Source organism: Schistocerca serialis, chromosome 3 (assembly GCF_023864345.2).
Source record: "Schistocerca serialis cubense isolate TAMUIC-IGC-003099 chromosome 3, iqSchSeri2.2, whole genome shotgun sequence".
Taxonomy (NCBI): Eukaryota; Metazoa; Arthropoda; class Insecta; order Orthoptera; family Acrididae; genus Schistocerca; species Schistocerca serialis.
Window position 1 is genome coordinate 45,177,987 of NC_064640.1, and position 19,226 is coordinate 45,197,212.

Sequence of the window (19,226 nt, forward strand, 5' to 3'; positions counted from 1 at the left end):
ACTCCAGTGAATGTCTCGGAGAAGTGTCCTAAAATAATCAATTTTTGGCTTATTTGATTACCCTCTTAATCTCAGACTTAACAGATTTTATATCCTGTTCAGTATCAACATTTAACAGAAGGAACTGCATGTCATAGTCTGAGAGGCCATTGACTATTGGTTTTGTAATATAATTTTGTTCATTGGACTTTTTAATAAAGATATTATCAATGGCTGTTTGTGAGCAATTGGCTACCCTAGTAGGGAACTTTACAGTGTGAATTAAATTGAGTGATAGTGTTACTAACTCAAATAAGTTCTTATTGGGAGAATCTTTAAGGAAATCTACATTGAAATCACCAGCAACCACTATTTCTTTGTTTTTGGTTGTTAAATGGGCCAGTACAGCTTCAAGGTGGTTTATGAACAGATTAAATTACCTGAAGGTGTTCGATGTACACTTAATATTATGAGGGATTTTTTGTAAAATTCTGCTTCTGTTGCACATGCTTCCATATGCTGTTCTAGGCAAAATTTATGAATGTCCATGTTCCTAAATTTATGACAGTTCCTGATGAATGTGGCAACTCCTCCTTTCTACATTTGTGCTCTACAAAAGTGAGATGCTAACCTAAACCCTGTAACACTTAAAAGTTCTATACCAGTGGTCACATGATGTTCAGAGAGGCAAATTATGTCAGCTGGGTTTGATGACTCTAATTCATCTATGCAGATAATTAATTCATTAATTTCATTTCTCACTCCTCCAATATTTTGATGCAATAAAGATAGCTGACTTTTCACATTGACTGAGTTAAAATTGGGTAGAGTTGAAATATCTGCTGACCGTTGAAAATTCTTAACCAATAGCTGTTTATGCTGATGTGATAAGCTAGAATTATGTTTTTTGGTTTCTTTCTCAAACTGAAGTCTTGTCTCAGTCCTAACCTCTCTTAAAATTTGGTTTCTTTCTGTCCTCCCTACCCTAAAAAAGGGTCTTTTCTGAACCTTATAACCAATGGTATTTTATCACTCATGACAGTGCCTCCCCCCTTTAACTTTCCTGCTATTTTATCAGCCAGTTTACCCTTCCCATTCCTGTGGAGGTGAAGGCTATGCCTAGTATAATCCCACCTATTGAGAGAATCAACAGGAACCACACCAATGTGTGACCCTGCACCTGACATAAGCAGCTATTCCAACTCCAAATTAATTCTCTTGACAGAAGAGTTCAAATGAGGTCAGTCATGGCGCCCAAGAACAGATACAAACTCAACACTAGTATGCTTCGATGCTGATGCAATCTTTACCAGGTCACACTGTATACTGTACCCAGGATCTCTTTCAGTACTATTACCTGCCCCACCCACTATAATCACAGTGTCTTCCTTAGTGAAATCCTTGCAAAGTGATCCTAAATCCTCTGTCACCTGCTCCAGACAAGCACTAGGTTTAAAAAAATTGGTGATCTAGTATTCTGATCTTAGTTCATCCTGCAAAAGTTGGCCAACACCTCTTCCATGAGAACTACCTAACAACAACCCTTTCTTTCTCTTTACTGATTTCCCTACATTCTTACTTTTCAATTTGCTGCTGAAAATTTGTTGTGCCCTGTCTACACCTGCAACTGCTTGAGGTTCACCAGCTTCTAACTGAAGCAACAGGTCAAATCTATTTTCCACATTCACTGTGAAGCTGTCAAAGTTCTAGGCCTGTTCCTCCTGTTGCTTGTTGCCACTTCCACCTCTCTTTACCCTTCTCCCTCCTTAACCTGTCAAGATCTCCCCTGACCTTGTCTAACTCAGCCTGAAGGGCAGCCATTTTCCCCTCCTGTTCTAGTATCTTCCTATCTCTACTACATATCCTACAAAACCACTGATGAGTCTCATTTACTTCCCCTATTCCCACGCCACTACAGTCACCCACATGGAAAAAACTAGCACCCATCACACCAAAGCCCCAACCTAACAATTCTACGGCAAGTGAAGCACTTTTCACTCATGATAAACGTAATAGTTTATTAAGAATAAGTCAGTTAAATTACAGATAAACACAAAAATGTGGTTCCACAAATTTGGCCTATACGCAACTGCGTGTAAACAAAAACAACAGTGCAAAGTTTCTGAAACAACAACTTAAATTTTAAACTACTTTCCGAAAGTGTGAGTAAATTAATGAAGAGGCACGCTACAGTTATATTGCTGGAGAGAGCAAAGAACAACTAAATGAAATTCTATAGATTTGCTGCGGCAAAACGTAAACAGAAAATATGACTGTACGATCTTGTCGCGTTTTCTGATATATTACGTAAAGAAAAATGAAACCTTTAATGATACACTTAAAAGGCACACTAATACACCTATTTACCACATAGTCAGTACTAAACTATATGTTTTTATAATCTAAAATGATATTAGAACAAATAAGCCATCAGTCACAAATAATAAGTCAAAATTGACCAGGTTTCAACGATACTATGAGCGTCGTCTTCAGAATTAAACTACCTATTCTAAAACATAATAGGTATATAAGACATTAATAAACTAAAGTGTGTACTGACTGGAAAGAGATGCAGTACTTACAAGTCACATTCAGTCTTTCCAGCTTAGATTTTTTTTAGAATGTGACTTGTAAGTATTGCATCTCTTTCCAGACAGTACACACTTTAGTTTATTAATGTCTTGTATACCTATTATGTTTTAGAATAGTTAGTTTAATTCGGAAGACGACGCTCATAGTATCGTCGAAACCTTGTCAATTTTGACTTAATATTTGTGACCGAGGGCTTATTTGTTCTAATATAATTCTGACACAGTCACTGAACCTTAGCAGCTATGTTCAAAGTTTTATAATCTAAAATGACTTATCTGTAAGAGAACACCAAAACTCGCGTTGGTCACCTGGCTACAGGGCTGCCTCTGTGAAACAGTCTTGGAAAAAGGCATTTAACATTTCGCCCATTTCTGTGTCATCCTCTGTTTCAGTCTGAGTGTGGTCACAGAATGTCCAGACAGAAGGCTTGGACCTGTTATTGATTTAACATCACACCAAAACTGTTAGGATTTTCTGTCGAGTTGGTAGACAGAATTTTGCTTTTGAATTCATTGAAGCTTCACACATGACTTTCTTTTTTTGCTTCATTTCATTTTTATTTGTCTTTGAGGCTTTGGCTACATTTAACTTTGCAGTGAAACTCTCTTTGTTTTCATAGAAGATTTATAACATGGCTGTCGAACCGTGGTGGTCTTTTCTTTCTCTCACAATTTTGCTCAGCACATATCTGTCTAAAACGTATTGTACAATGCTCTTGAACTTAAGCCATTGATACTCAACTTTGCTAGTTCAGGAGATTAAATTTTCATGCTGAAATCTTGTCGCTCTTGCTAAGCAGAAAGATGTTCCAAACTTTCTTTATATTCTTATTTATGGCTGTATTCAGTGAAGCTGTAACTGATTCCCTATTCTGCACTAACCGAGTCAAAATGTTCAGGTCTGTTTGTCATCAGCAGCTCTAAAATGTTACCTACACCAGCCTGCTCTCTGATTAAATGCTTATAGTAATTTTCTGATAAGGAGTTTAGAACAATTGCACACAAATCCCTGTCCTATCACTGGCCCTAACCACTTGTGTTTCCCAGTCTATAGCAGGTAAGCTGAAACATGCACCTAATACTATGGTATGATATGGAAATTTACATGAAATATTCACCAAGGTTTTTCAATTTTGTTCAGTTTATTTGACAAGATGTGTGAAAAGTGTGTTCATAGCCTGACGTATTAATGAAAGGTATTGTTATTGTCGATATATTGACAATGTAATATTGATAGTATTTCTACAAAATATTAACATTTCTGTTACATCATTATATTGTTGCCACTTCCAGCCACAATGAGATTTGTTGGAAGAATCCTGAGGAAATGTATTTCATCCACAGAAGAGGTAGTTCACAAAATCTTCATTTTTCAGTTTGTGAGTACTGGTCTGGAACCCCTATAATATCAGATACATTACAGTTTTTACAGAGATTATCTATAAATATTATTCCTGTGCATCATTCCTAGATCAAATAGGAGTGGTGGTGATAATGGTACACAATGTGCACTTTCGAAGATCGTAAATACAGAACATTTTGCACTGTATGGTATGAAATCTTTTGGTCACAATTTGCGGGCAACTTGTATGACATTTCACAATCACCTGTCCAAGGCCTCAGACAGCAATATTATTGTGCACCTTCCTGTTTCATAGAACTGTGTGTCATTGATGAGAGTGGTACTGTCCATAGCAAAAATCATGCACCATCTTTTGCTACTGTCTTTGTACTCTTTCCCCGTGCACTCCAAACATTCCAGTATGAATTCCACATGAACTAGACCTCACCTCACATGAGGAGGATTGTAAGACACACTGCCATCTTTGTTCATTACACACACTGTTACAGCAAATACAGTGGGTGCTCAGCTTCATAACACCTGTTAAGTGATACTGCTACTACACCTTTGCCATCGCTATATTTCCTAACAACAATAGTATTGTGACTAATATTGTTGTATGCTACTTTTCAATTTGTCCTCATTTTCTTGTGCAGGCGTTGTTGTGGTACTCAATTAAAATAGATAGTCCTAACTATAAAACAACTAATTTGAGGTTTATATGTTTGATGTATTTGGAAACCTTTCTGGCTATTGTCATTACTGTGTTTGAGATAACACATTATCTTTGAGCTCAGAATATGTGCTAAGATTCTAAAATAGATGAACAGCTATCATATTGTGCAGTAGTGTTGTGGATCACTTCTTGTGGACACAGTTTTTTGTTGTACAATATATTGTCACATTGAAACCACAATCAAGTCCAAATCCAAAGGCAGGGTCGTCAATGAAGTACAACACTTAGAAATCAAAGCACATTTATTACTGACACAACTGTACAGACAGAACAGAAATGAGTTCCTGGACAGAAAAAGCAGCTATTTACACAAGCATCAAATATTCTAGAATGGTGATATTTATACAGACATAGTATATTGAAGAACATACAAAAATTGCAAACATAATATGTTTCAAAAACCTTCAGAAATTGTAAATATTAACAGACGACTGCTGGTGGTTGAGTTTGTACTGGCAAAGCAATTTAACCCCTTAACATATTGATTTTTCCCCCTAATTATGTTCGAAAAAATAATCCTTTCTTTCTTTTTTTCCAATAATGAAAAATGTCCCATAATGAATGACATTACATATAAAGACAGTGCCCCACAGCTCGTCATATTCACCATTCACTAGGTGCCTCGGGGATTTTTCTCTCTTTGGTGAGGAAGAGGCACTTTTTCGGAATCAGGTGGAGATCTGCCATCTAAACACACTTCTGCATGGTTGGTGCCCAGTTTTTGTGTTCTTCATATGTATTTATATAAAAAAAATAAAAAAAACAACAACAATGAAGTCAGCCTGATAACAAAAACACATCATCTGCATAAAGTGTCGAAGCAGGTTCTTCATTGTACATTTGAAAGTGGCTGTTGCATTAAATAATCCAGACAGCAGAACTTTGAACTCATAGAGGCTGTCAAGGTCAAATGAAAGCAGTCTTTTCCCAGTTGACCCTGTCAGGCTTGATTTGCAAGTAGCCTGTCTGCATTTCCATAGGTGAAAAATAATTCGATCCTTTCAAGCAGTCCGAGGTATCCATCAGTGTGCAACAATAGATTGATGTCTTTCTCATTTTTTGTTCAATCAGTAGTAGCTGACACAGAACTGCCGTGTGCCATCCTTCTTCTTCAAAAGGACCACCAGTGAAGTACAAAGACTCACTGAATGTTCAATCATGCCATCTTGCAGAATCTTTTCCACTTCCTCATGGATTCTCCATCATTCAGCCAGTGGCTCTCTTGTATGAGCCCTGGCTAATGGGTGGATGGTCCCCAGCATTGATATGGTGTTTTATCATATGCCACTTTGTCTGATTTTTCTCCAAATTTCATTTGAAAGTATCCAAACATGGATGCAGAGTGGCTATTACATTGCAGAATGGCCAGCATTGTTCCACAGTCATTTACATCTACATTTACATGCATACTGTGCAAGCTACTGTACAGTGTGTAGCGAAGTGTACCCTGAACCACTACTAATCATTTCCTTTTTTGTTCCACTCGCAGATAGAATGAGGGAAAAACAACTGTCTACATCACTCTGTATGAATCCTGATGTCTTTTATCTTATCTTGATAGTCATGTGAAATGTATGATGGCAGCAGCAAGATCATTCTGCAGTCAGTTCAAAATCCCAGTTCTCTAAATTTTCTCAACAATGTTCCTCGAAAAGAATGTTTCCCTCCCTCCAGGGTTTCCCGTTTGAGTTCCCAAAGCATTTCCGTAACACTTCCATGTTGTTCAAACTTACTGGTAACAAATCTAGCAACCTGCCCCTGCGTTGCTAGTCTTCCTTTAATCCAACCTGGTGCGGAAATGTATTATATTCAGACTCAAAATATGTTCTATATCTCTGCAGCAAACCAATGTTAACGAAACTGGTCTGTGATTTTGAGAGTCCGTTGTTTTACCCACATTGTATACAGGAGTCTCATGTGCTTTCTTCCAGTCACTTGGGATGTTGCGCTTGGTGAGAGATTCATGATAAATTGAAGCTCAGTAATGGGCTAATGCTATAGAATATGCCTTGTAAAACCGAATTGGGATTCCATCAGGACCTGGCAACTGTCTTGTTTCAACTCTCTCAGTTGTTTCTCTGTGCCAGACATGCTTATTTCTATGTTATCCATACACACACTCTGCAGTGATGAAATGATGGTATTACTGGATATAAGCCTCAGACCCGATCAGTAGTTTTACAAGGGACCAAAATTTTCTCTGGTTCTCAGCCAGATCTTTTGTTAAGGTGTGATGGCGGCAGTTGTTGCATGCTTTGCACATAGATATTTTCACAGGTGCACAAATCTGTACTGATTTTTGCCTGTCAACATTTGTGTGTTCTCTTTGAACAGTGTGTGCAGCAGCCTTTGCTTCCTTAACATTTTCTGAATTCCATTGTTTAACCACAGTGGGTCTTTTCCATCCTTAATCCACTAACTACACACATACAGGGTGACAATTATTGAACTATATGAAAAAAGTAAATTAATTACAAACTACAGCATGCACACACTTTATTCAGCATGTAAATGTCACTACAAATATTAGGGTTTAGGTTTTGAGATGATCAATTTGCCTACCATCATTGGCAATGATGTGACGCAGATCAATAGCGAAGTACTGCATGACCCGTAGTGTCGGAACATCAGTCCTGTTGATGACCTTCTGAATGGATGTTTTCAGCTCAGCAATGGTTTTGGGGTTATTGCTGTACACCTTGTCTTTAATATAGCCCCACAAAAAATAGTCACATGTGTTCAGATCTGGATCATATGGTTGCCAATCAAGGCCCATGCCAGTGGCCTCTGGGTACCCCTGAGTCAGATTGCGGTCCCCAGAGTACTTCTCCAGGACACCAAACACTCTCCTGCTTCGATGGGGTCGAGCTTCATCTTGCATGAACCTCATCTTGTCTAAATCAGGGTCGCTTTGGATAATGGGGATGAAATCATCTTCTGAAACCTTCGTGTACTATTCGAAGGTCTCCATGCCATCAAGGAATATCACACCAATTATCCTGTGACTGAACATTGCACATCACACAGTCACCCATTGAGGGCGAAGAGACTGCTCAATCGTGAAATACGGATTCTCAGTCCCCCAAATGCGGCAGTTTTGCTTATTGACGAACCCATCCAAATGACAGTGGGCTTCATTGCTAAACCAAACCATACTAATTCCCATCATGCCTTGCAGCCAACCATGCAGTTTGAATGCCCTAACACAAACTGTTCAGAAGTTATGACAATTTCTTTCATATAGTTCAGTAATTGTCACCCTTTACTTTTCCAGAGTATGATTACAATCTGAGTAAACTTTGCACATAATTCCTCTATCTCCATCATCTGGAACTAAATGATTGCAGCTCCTCTTTCATCTGCATGCAGCATGCACACATCCTAGCAAGACAAACTGAAGAAGTAAACTACAAAAACTAAGAGATACCTAGATATCAAAGTACGACCAATGGACACTGATACCTTAATAAACTGTGTAGCTGGCTGTTCAGAAGAAATGACAATTGAGCTACAGATTGCTTGACTGTACACTTACAAAATGCAAGATTAAACCTCTTAAGTACAAAAACACGCATGAAATTAAAGCAATATGTACTACTATGAGAACACAGAAAAAGCTAAATACGTAACTTGCTGCCCTGGTGATGTCACAGGTGACAGTAGGAGCTGGACTGAAAGGCTAAAAATGCTGAATCTAATGGTCACTTGTGTTCAAACCAACCAACGAGCAACTATTGTGCCACTGAGTGCCTGGTTGTACACTTACAAAAAAAAAGAGATTAAACTTCTTAAATACAAAAACATGCGGGCCATATCCTATTGGCAGTTTGAAGTTTAACTGACTTTCCCTGTGTTGTCTGTAGTGGTAATAGAGCATGATTCTTCAGTGACACTAAGCTGCCCTTCATGGACTGGTTCAGATGCCCCAACACACGTACATTTAGGGATGGTTTGTGGCTGCTCGTGACAGTTAGTGATCCAAAGTTCTCCTGGACTGCTTACAATGCTTATGATCATCGCTGGCAAGTTGATTTCTTTAACCTCAGCAGATTTTTGTAATCGACAAATCTTCACAGTTTTACTGTGTGTCTCAGTTGACTACTGGAACTCATCTGTTGCTGGCAGCAGGACATAATCATCTTCGGCAGCAAACAACTGCCTGGAGCTATGTGTGTACGTTGTAACAGCTTCGTCAATCTGTATCTCTGATCTCACACAGTTTGATTACTTTTGATGCCTGCAAGAAGTTCTATCTGAGAAGAACATCATGACTGCATTCTGTTAAAACAACAAATACGAGAGGGTTGTGTTCGGTCGTTGATAGTTGTTCTTGCAATACATGTTGCTGTTGGCTGGATGTATTTCTCATTTGTTACATTCAACACACTCACTTTTGTATCATGAAACATAGTCTTCATTGGCTGGAGATGATAAGCATGCAATATTACAGAAAAAGAAGCCCCTGGGTCGACTAGTGCCCAGACTAATTGGCCATCAATCATGATGACAATGAGATTTTCTGTCATCGGGTAACTGTCATCCATGGAGGATTTTCATATGTGGGGGCCTCACCTCCATAGATAATTGCCTCACTTAGAGAGCTGTACACCTCTCCAGCTGTATGACTTGCTCGCCTACATTGTCTGCAAGTAGTTCGATTTGTGAAGATGAACCCCAGCTCATTATTGCATGGAGTTGAAATGAATCAGCCCGTTTCTCCATGCAATAGTGGCAAGTGAACTGCCTCATGCAAGGAGGTAGGTGAGGCCACCTTAACTTTGCCACCATTTTGTGGGTTAACCCACAAATAAAAACGTCAATTGCTCAGAACAGCCTCCTCCAAGAACTCTTCATTGCAAACTGAATCCCTACCAAAAGCCTAATTCTGACATGAAAGAGATCTTGAAATCTTCTCTGACCTCTATCTGAGGTTAGAGTGTTTGTCACAGTAACAACTGGTTGCTTTCTTATTGGTGTACTGCTCCACTGAGCCATTCACCAAAGTTGCCAATCTCTTGGCATTTTTCAGTACCTCAACCAATCTGAAATAAGTGTGTGCATCTCCTGTCAATTTCAGCCAAGCCACATTTGACAAGAAACAAAAATTTGACCTCGGCACAGTTGCCTGTAATCTCAGCTACATTAGCTACTCCTTGAACTCCACATTCCATACTGTAAGCTTATGGACTTGCTCTTCACAAAGATTCGTCAAGGTATTTGCTAGCACCTTCAGTGTTATATTTTTTCTGGAAGCTTGTTAGAGGCACAATTACAAACTTAACGATGGTAATGCAATCATGGCAAAGGCAGAAACCGATGCCTATGGGGACAATGGTTCCTGATCTGTGCTGCTACACTGGTGCAAACATTCACCATCAGCAGGGAACAAAAGGCAGATGCTAGCAACACTTGCATTAGCCGCAGGGAGCTGGTGCAGCATGGCAGAGTAGGGGCCTTGACGATCCTTAGTTAGGCGGTAGTGTGGTGACTGTGCTGATGGGACAGTGATGACCCCAGTATCGACACCCAGACCCTCTTAGCAGCAACAATGAATGCGATGCAACATGGAGCTGTGGGATGGTGACAGTAGGTAGTGGGCTGAGTAGGAAGTACTGGGCAGCAGCACAGGGGCTGTGTCCAGCAGGTAGGTGGCATGGTCTGGTGACCGCAACCCACTCCGTTGGTGAGAACACCTGGCACACATGTGCATGTGTCAAGTGACTGACACCAGTGGAATTCACCAATTGGTACAGACAGAGCCCATGCCCTGCAACACTGGCTAACACAAGCCAAATGCGGCTACGGATTCTGTCCGTGGCTAACACATTTGTGGCAGTATCAAAGTGCAAAAAGACAACTGTTATTGGTGGAAATTACAGCATTATGTTGACACCAGATGTGCTGATGGGATGAGTATTGCAAACAGGTGGGCATCCAGGATAATTGCACATTTTGGTCCTTAATGTGATGAAAATCCCTTGGCATTTATTGCATTTTTAAGTTACATATCTGGTGCACATAGGGAAGGCACTATATGTTTGGAGGGGCCATTATGACCAATGTTCCGAAGGGAATGTAGAACAGGAGAGGGATATGTTAGCAGATAGGAAGACAACAGCCAAGAGAGCAAAGCATCTCTGCATTGGCTCTCAGCTGCCCACATCTTAGGTCCCACATGATCCTTTCTTATGCTTCTGTTGTTAAAGGATTCCATCTGAGACTTTGCCAAAGCATCCATCTATCAGCAGTCCTCACTGTGGGAACCCTGCTTGAGGCCTACATCACATTCTGAGCCAGTGAATGGGCTGTGAGCGATTTCTCAATAGTAACAAACTTAATTACTGAAATGAATCCAGGAGATAAGAATTGTGAATATTACATCCTTATTTCCTCTAAACAGGTGGTCAACTGCACATCTTTTGATCATGAACTTACACCATTACCACATATGACAACTCATGACTTTTTACATGAAGAAACTCGGTACTCTGCATTTCGTCAGCAAGATTTCCTGGGGTGAAAATCAAACTTCTTCTTCTTCCTCTTCTCCTTCTTTTCACACTCATTTCACCCCATTTAGACTATGACAGCATCGCTTATGGGTCAGCAGCACCACTCATCATAGAAATAGACCCTGTTCACCACAATCTGTTTTGCCATTGGAGCTTTCCAGATGTGCCCAGTCAATAGCTTTGTTGTAGAAGTGGGAGTACCACCACTGAAAATATGCTGCCAACAAAATTCATGTAACTACGCAATCAAAATTAATCAAATGCCTCACCTCCCGTCTCATCCCATTGTACTCAATACTCCAGCAACCTGCTTGCTCATGAACCATCTTAGAACAGGACAGCCAGCAGCAGTATAATTGGAATACCTCCGGGAGAGCTTCAGCTTCCTCCAGTTACCTGTATGCAATACTCTCATTCGCAAACAACTGCATGTGTGGTCCCCAACAATCAGTAAGGAGGGACCGATCATGTGATACCTGAGACAATATATCTTGCAGTTTCTATCACTGTGCATTTTATTCAGTCATCCAAGAATATCCTTTACTCCTTTACACAGATGACTCCAAAGATAATGAGTAAGTTGGCTATGCATACCATATTTACCCGTGTATAAGACAACCCTGAATATAAGGGACCCTCATTTTTTAAGAGGCTCCTTGAGAAAAAGCAATTTTTTACATATTCTGAGTAATCAAAATTACAAACTGTTTGTTGCCATAAAGTATCTGCCAGAAAGTTTACATTATACCTATTTTAAACGTGTGACATTTATTGGTTGTTTACATTGTGATAATGCTAGGAGGCAAAAATAAACAAGGAATGGCTTACACTAATTGTCAGACTCTTTTCTTTTCTACCATTTTTCCTTCCTAACCCTGTAGTCTGTCGTATTACTATTGTTAATAATAATAATAATAATAATAATAATAATACAGCTGTGAAATTTATATCTTTATGTTGTTACAAATATTTGGCTGTTTCTTCCGAATATGTTGCAATTTCTGAGGTTGTTATTATGGTGGAATCTGAGAACCCAGCTAGGTTCCCCCTACCTCGTGAATGCATACCGAATTTTGCTCATGTACTGATGTGAGAATGTTACAATGTTTCTTGTTTCCAAACATATTACCTGCCTGCCACTCTCTCATTGGCTGTGTAGAACCAGGTAACACACCCCCTTTCATTCCCGTCGTACATCACGGCGAATGTCGACAACATTGCAGCATGAAACGCTTAAGTATACCTCTGTCCCCTATCTAGACTTTTACCATCTCCTGCTGAAATGAATACTATTCTTGAGTATTTGTCCAGTTTTGAAGTCAGTTTGATTCCGACTACAAATGGATTCAGGCAAACCGCAGTTTAAACATAGTATATGTTTATAAAAAGCCAAAGTACGTGGTATAGATTCCCATGGTTGGCAGAATCATGAAATTTGCTGCTCTCTCATCATTCCCCTCCCCACAATCACCCTAGTTCTCAGCCAAGCTGATGTTTATTCACTGTCCATCCCTTCCATAGTGCTGTGCTTGAGTGACTGAAAAACACTGCAATATCTTCTAGTTTGCAGGTTATGTGTAACCACACCAACTAATACATAAATAAAAGGTCCCAGTAAGGATTCAGTCCCATTCTCAAACTTTTGCTCATCCTGTCATTTATTGATATCTGTTGGTATTATCTTTGTGACAGCTCTTGCGCTGTAATTTATACTGATGATAACGATTTCAGTCAGTTTAACACGATTTATTTCCTTTGTTAGACATGTCATTCTGGATTATTTTCCTTCTTGTTTCGACTGAATGTCACTGTCTTGTTCTAAACCTGATTAAAAGCTGGTAACATTTTTACCTGGCACTCTAATATGTCAACAGCGACCAAATTTCTCATTTGCAATCCACTTAGTAAATCATTACAATCTCTCATAACCAAATAAAATATTGGTCTGAGTTCTGAATCAACTGATGTTTTTTGAAAGACAACATCTCCATTTTTGAATGTTGCCTTTACTTAAAAAACAGCATTAATGTTTGTATACGGTATCCATATGTGAATCAGAAGGTTTATTACAAACCTGTTCAAATACAACAAAAGTTTGTAATGTGATAGAATTTAATGCTATTTCTACTGCATTTCATAAAATTGTCAAATTTTAATTAAAGCAGTAGATGGTTGTAGTGGATAGTTCACAGTTTCTCGCATATCTCTTACAATAGTGTCACACGCCACCTGACTGCTCGAGCAATGTCGATACTGTATCAAGCGCTTCGGCGTATCAGGGAACCTTGAGCATATTGGAATGCGAGTATTGTTTGCTAAGCCTTGCTCTTCCAAATTCTTCAAAATAAATCTGTGTATAGCCTCAGTAGCCAAAGATTCATCTGTAATATAAAACTGCCCCTATATACACTACAAAACAGCATAAAAATGTTGATCTCAGCAGCAGCGATTTAATTTCCAAATGTAAGATGACTGTATGTTTTTTGAGTGATAACTTTTCGTAAAAAACCTCTCTTGTGATCTGGTAAATACAATGCGTACACAACTGAAATCAAGAATGATGTTATATACCAAAAGAATGCAGTATTTATGGCCATCCATAGAGCACTACAAAACATGATAACTTTCCCATGACATAATTTCATAATACGCAGCAACTCTTGGGTGCTTCGTAAACAATGGACAAGTACTGTACAGAACATCCATTGGTCTCTGTCATCCATGACCAACTGTATGCCCTCAGCCTGAATATCCACAGTTTTCCTGTGGAAACGAAGTTCCCATCTGCATTCAGTGTAATGAGCTGGTTTACGAACTAGCCAAAGAACAATGGAGGTGAAAACATTCAAATTAGCTATTGTAAGTGCTGGTTTAAGGTCACACATTCAGTGCCACACCCTAAAGCAGTGGGAAGACAAATTGAAAGATAGTACACACTCCAATAATCCAGAGCCCATCACACACACACACACACACACACACATACACACACACACACACACACACACACACACACACACACACACACAAAACCACCGAGGTCTTGGCAGACTTCACTACAAAGCTCAAGAAGGGAAGGTATTGCCTTATGCCCTCTCAGAATTGAACATACCAAAATAACTAATGAATCGCTACTACTACAAGAAGAATCATTGTGGTGGATGTGTAGAGAAACATTGATGGTATGATTACCTGCAACATCAAATGGACCTAATACACCACATATCAGAGTGTCTAGTGATTTATGAAATCAGTATAAACTTGTGCTATGTTTCCTAGAATTATGTGGATACTGCAGCAAGATTTAAAGACAGCACTGGTACATGTAAGTTTATGAGGTGGATGTGAAACGTCTTGTTGTTGATTTAGCCCCAAGCACCACTGTATCAGTTCTTCATATCTCACTGTGCCGTGGATGTCAAAATATCCCTATTTCTATATCTGAACCTACAGTACTGACTACATATATGAGGTTGCCATTTTAACTTTTATGCAGTTATCTCAGTTTTGCACTTCGATAGTTGAATTTGTAAACTATGAGGTTCATTCAAATGAAACCTGGTCAGTGTGTCTACCTTTGCCTTACACATAAGGTGGCACCATGTAACTGCGGGTATAGTGATGCTATCTATTTGTAGAGAGACTGACGCGTGCACACCGTTTGATGTTGCATAACAGCAGTGTGGTTTCATGCTGAAGAGAAGGTGGTCACACAAGTTACTGTCCACTTCCGAACATGCAGGCGAGTAAGCAGGAATAACGAGGAGTGATTTGATTTTTGGCTATGGAAGGAGTTGGAGGCCGTGAAATGTGTTGGCTGTGTACGGTGAGTACAGTCTGAGTTGTTCAAATGTTTTGGAATGGCGCAAATGATTCCTTTGAGGGCGCGAGTCACTGGAAGACGATGCTCGTCCTAGACAGGCTCATCGTGTCATCACACTGGAAATGGTTGTGGAAGTGAATGCTTTAGTCTTGAAAAACCGCAGAATGAGCATGGACCACTAAAACAAGCTATTCACAGACATCGAGTCGCAATGGACGACAAAGAGTGTGACAAGGTCCAGGCCTGGATCTGACAGCAGCCTGCTCCCTTCTTCAAGGATGGAATCGACCGGCTAGTGTCTCAATGGGATAAATGTGCCAACAGCTTTGGCAACTATTTTTGCTTATGTGTACTGTATATAACTTCATTTTTGAGTTAATAAAATCGTTACTATTACTTCACACTAGTGACTGGGTTGCATTTGAATACATGTACCTAGTACATAACCTATGATGGTTTTATTACTGTTAAACAAAGAGAAGGATAGAAACATGTCTCATATCTTCAGATACTAAGAAATGATCGAGGGGCTAATAACCATGTAGCTGAGTCTCTCTGTATTTACTATCGTCATCATCATATTATGCTTACTAACAAACTCATGTAAAAATGTTGAGAAAAGTGCTAATGTACAAAAAATGTTAACAGTATTAATTTCTAAAATGGAACAGTTGGAGGGAGATTCCATATTACGTGATATGGTGTCTTGTATAAGGCAGAATTTCTCTTCAGATTTTGCTTAGCAAGACAGAAAGTAAGAAGATCTGAAACAGCTGAAAAATGATTACAGAACAGAATATTGCAACACAGAGAGTGAAAATATAATAGCTAATTTCACACTGTGATCATAATAGCTTAGACACTGACACAGAAGAAACAGATCAGTGAGTAGAAAAAAAAAAGTGTAAATATTGCAGTAAACACGTAAGTACTTACTCTACAATAAGAGGGAAATGATTTTCTGAAAAGTTGTTGCTGCCAAAATTTACAAAATTCACTGCTGTAGCTAGCAATTTGCTCCGAGTATGTTACGCACAAAATTCTTAAACATCCAAAAATTATGAGAAATATATCTTTTATCATGTAAATACACAATGAAATTAGGCAACAGGTATTTTCAAATGAGTATACTATTACCAAAAGTTTCTAAATGGCGGAAATTTATTTTACAATTCAGAATATAATAGAAATTTTGCACAGCACTCACAAATTTTCAAAAATACACAATATATCACGATACACATGAGTCTTGAAACAGTCACGAAAGATTCTAAGAAAACCACACAAGCTGTAAAATATGAGAATCCAGAATTTCAGATTGATTCCGAATGGCTCACACAGTTTCACACAAAGGAAAATCCAGAAGTTTGTGGAGCACCAGCAAAGCATGTCTTCCACTTTGGGGCAGCTTACAATGTTAACAGTATTCTATTCCAGACATCATGTTTGCTCTTTCTTCTTGTCATTGTGGTAATGGAATTCATAACTGAATATATCTTACACACAGTTGAATTTATGTGGATTACAACATTCAGTAGCAAATGGGAACTGGATCTTGTTATGTTGTTGGAATCCGTAATGTTTATTAATAGATTACAGTTGAGGGTAATTAAATAATATTGAATAATATTAAATTATTCAATCTTATTTAAAATTATAATAATACTGAATGATATTAAATAGTGACTCACTATTGGAATTATATGTTATTTATAGACTCTTGAGTTTACAGATGCACTGTGGAGACAGCACAGGGTGATAATTCTGTAAATCTGTTCTGCATACTTCACTGTATGTAGGTGATATCTGTACACACAGTTTCTATCAGTGGGAACAGTTATTTCTGCAGCTGAACTGTGCCAAATTCAGGAGCTGATTTGTTTACTTATGAACTCAGTATAAATCTTCATAATACCTACTGTGGCTTGGTTCAGTTTCATTGTTTCAGCTGCTTTCTGGGTACACTTTTGCTAAAATCTGCATCATTCGTCTTTGCACTGGCTGGAATGGTGGCGACATGGCATAATTTTCTGTTATGATGAAATATTTGAAAATATAAATCACCATTTTGGCATTTATTTTTTTGTTGTCCTATTTAGTTCTCATGTCAGAAACTAAAATTTTTATCACTGGCTGCATTACCACAGGACCATAATTTCAATTGGATTTTGATGTTCTGTGTGTTACTATGCAGCTATGATGCAACAGTTGCTATTTGTTCTCGCGTGTGTGTGTGTGTGTGTGTGTTTGTGTGTGTGTGTGTGTGTGAGAGAGAGAGAGAGAGAGAGAGAGAGAGAGAGAGAGAGAGAGAGAGAGAGAGTTTAATTATATAAATAGTTCCAGAATGAGATTTTTCACTCTGCAGTGGAGTGTGCACTGATATGAAACTTCCTGGCTGATTAAAACTGTGTGCTTGACCAAGACTCGAACTCGGGACCTTTGCCTTTCATGGGCAAGTGCTCTACCATCTGAGCTACCCAAGCGTGACTCGCACCCTATCCTCACAGCTTTTATTTCTGCCAGTACCTCGTCTCCTACTTTCCAAACTTTACAGAAGCTCTCCTGTGAACACCTAGAGCACTTGCCCGCAAAAGGCAAAGGTTCCAAGTTCAAGTCTCAGTCCAGCACACAGTTTTAATCTGCCAGGAAGTTTCATATAAATAGTTGCTGCCTTAATGTTGTTTCTGTATTAGAGCAAATCTCCGATATAATTTTGTGCAGAGTGTGATGTACTATTTGCCTGAACTTGACTCTACATACATTAAATGCTCTTTGCCTGCATTAGTTGCTACTAGCCCCTGTGTGGGAATCATTTGTGAGTTGTTCTGTGTAGTCATGATAGCCAGATCTGGTTGACGCTTTGGTATAATAGCAATCATTAGTGCTACAAAGAAAGTCGATAATGGCTTTACTGTTACTGCTGCAAAGTTGTTCTTTTTGTTTGGTTTGTTTTTTTCTGTCTCCACAATATTCCAGCAGTGGAGCACAGGGTGGTTTTGACAACTTAGTTATGCAGGTCTAAATATTTAATTGCTAGAATGCATACCAAACACAACTGATTTGTTGTTCGCAGTGTAGACTTTTTTAAACTGAGATTGTTTCTGAGACACTCTTCAGTACTTGGAGATTTGTGACTATTCCTATCAGGTGCCATTTTTTGGAATAAAGGTATTGATTGCCATCAGATTTTCTCAGCACATCTGTCATGATTCTCTATATTAAAGTAGTGTACAAATGCAGACACAAATCTTACTTGCACCATTGAGAAATTTAGTATTTAAATTTATTAGTGTTGTAAATATGGTTCATTGCCATATTTGTTATCACTTGTGATTAACAGAAAATAGAGGCATTTTGTGGTGGAGAGTCTGTTAACTGAGCTAATTTAAATTGTTTACATGCAAGTGTCTGTTTTCTGAGTATTGAATACACATTAAAATGAAGCAAATTAATTTGTCTAAATAATGCATCATATTACATCAGTCAATGCGGAGTTGAATAACTACTGCATCATTATTACTTTCATTAATTGTGGCATGTTGATTCGTAGGTGGAAAGCTTGACTCCTCAGCTGATCAATGCTGGCCGTATTCGTAAAAGCTATCCAGAGAGCAAAGCTGCTGATGAACACTTTGAAAATTTAGTTTCCCAATATTCTGATAGCATTCAACGAGTACGAGCTCTATGTGATGAAGCTACTGATTCTGCTGACTTTATCAAGATGTCTGGTGAGTGTAACCCTAAATTTATTTTTAAAATAGTAACTGTTCTAGAAGAAGGAGTTACATAGTTACACGCTCAGTACATTGTAACTGAATTGGTTTCATTATGAAGACCCAGTTTGTCAATAGCAGAGATAAAACTGCCAATTTTCACATTTGGTATGAGGTAGGAATCAAAGAACATTAAATGCTGGACCAGTGAGATTGTTATAAAGCAGGTGGTGAAATCTTCATAGCTAGAAAGAAAACAAACATACACACTCTGTATAATGGTCATATAATGTATTCAGAAAAGGCTTTCCATGTTGTACATCAATTGAGCAAGAATGAGGTGTTTTATTTGTCTGAATGGGTAATCTACATAATAATATTAAAAATAATGATTCATATTATATTTTAGTTTTCACAAAAAATTTAGCGGGGTTTACTATTTCTTAATTTATAGTTTGCAAGTAACTACTCCCAGTAGTTTGATTAGAAGTAGAAACAGATTTGTGAGTGCTCTGTTGGACTTCTGCCTT

At 38.6% G+C, this 19,226-nt stretch overlaps 1 protein-coding gene across 5 annotated transcripts in view; it reads left to right on the plus strand.

Moving 5' to 3' along the window:
- The window catches only part of LOC126469694 (vinculin), a 302,912-nt gene that overhangs the window by 153,530 nt on the left and 130,156 nt on the right, over positions 1–19,226 (plus strand). For all 5 annotated transcript variants that reach the window (XM_050096859.1, XM_050096861.1, XM_050096862.1 and 2 more), the window contains exon 12: positions 18,534–18,711. In XM_050096859.1, coding sequence (XP_049952816.1) covers positions 18,534–18,711 — 178 coding nt within the window. The remainder of the gene's footprint in view (positions 1–18,533; positions 18,712–19,226) is intronic.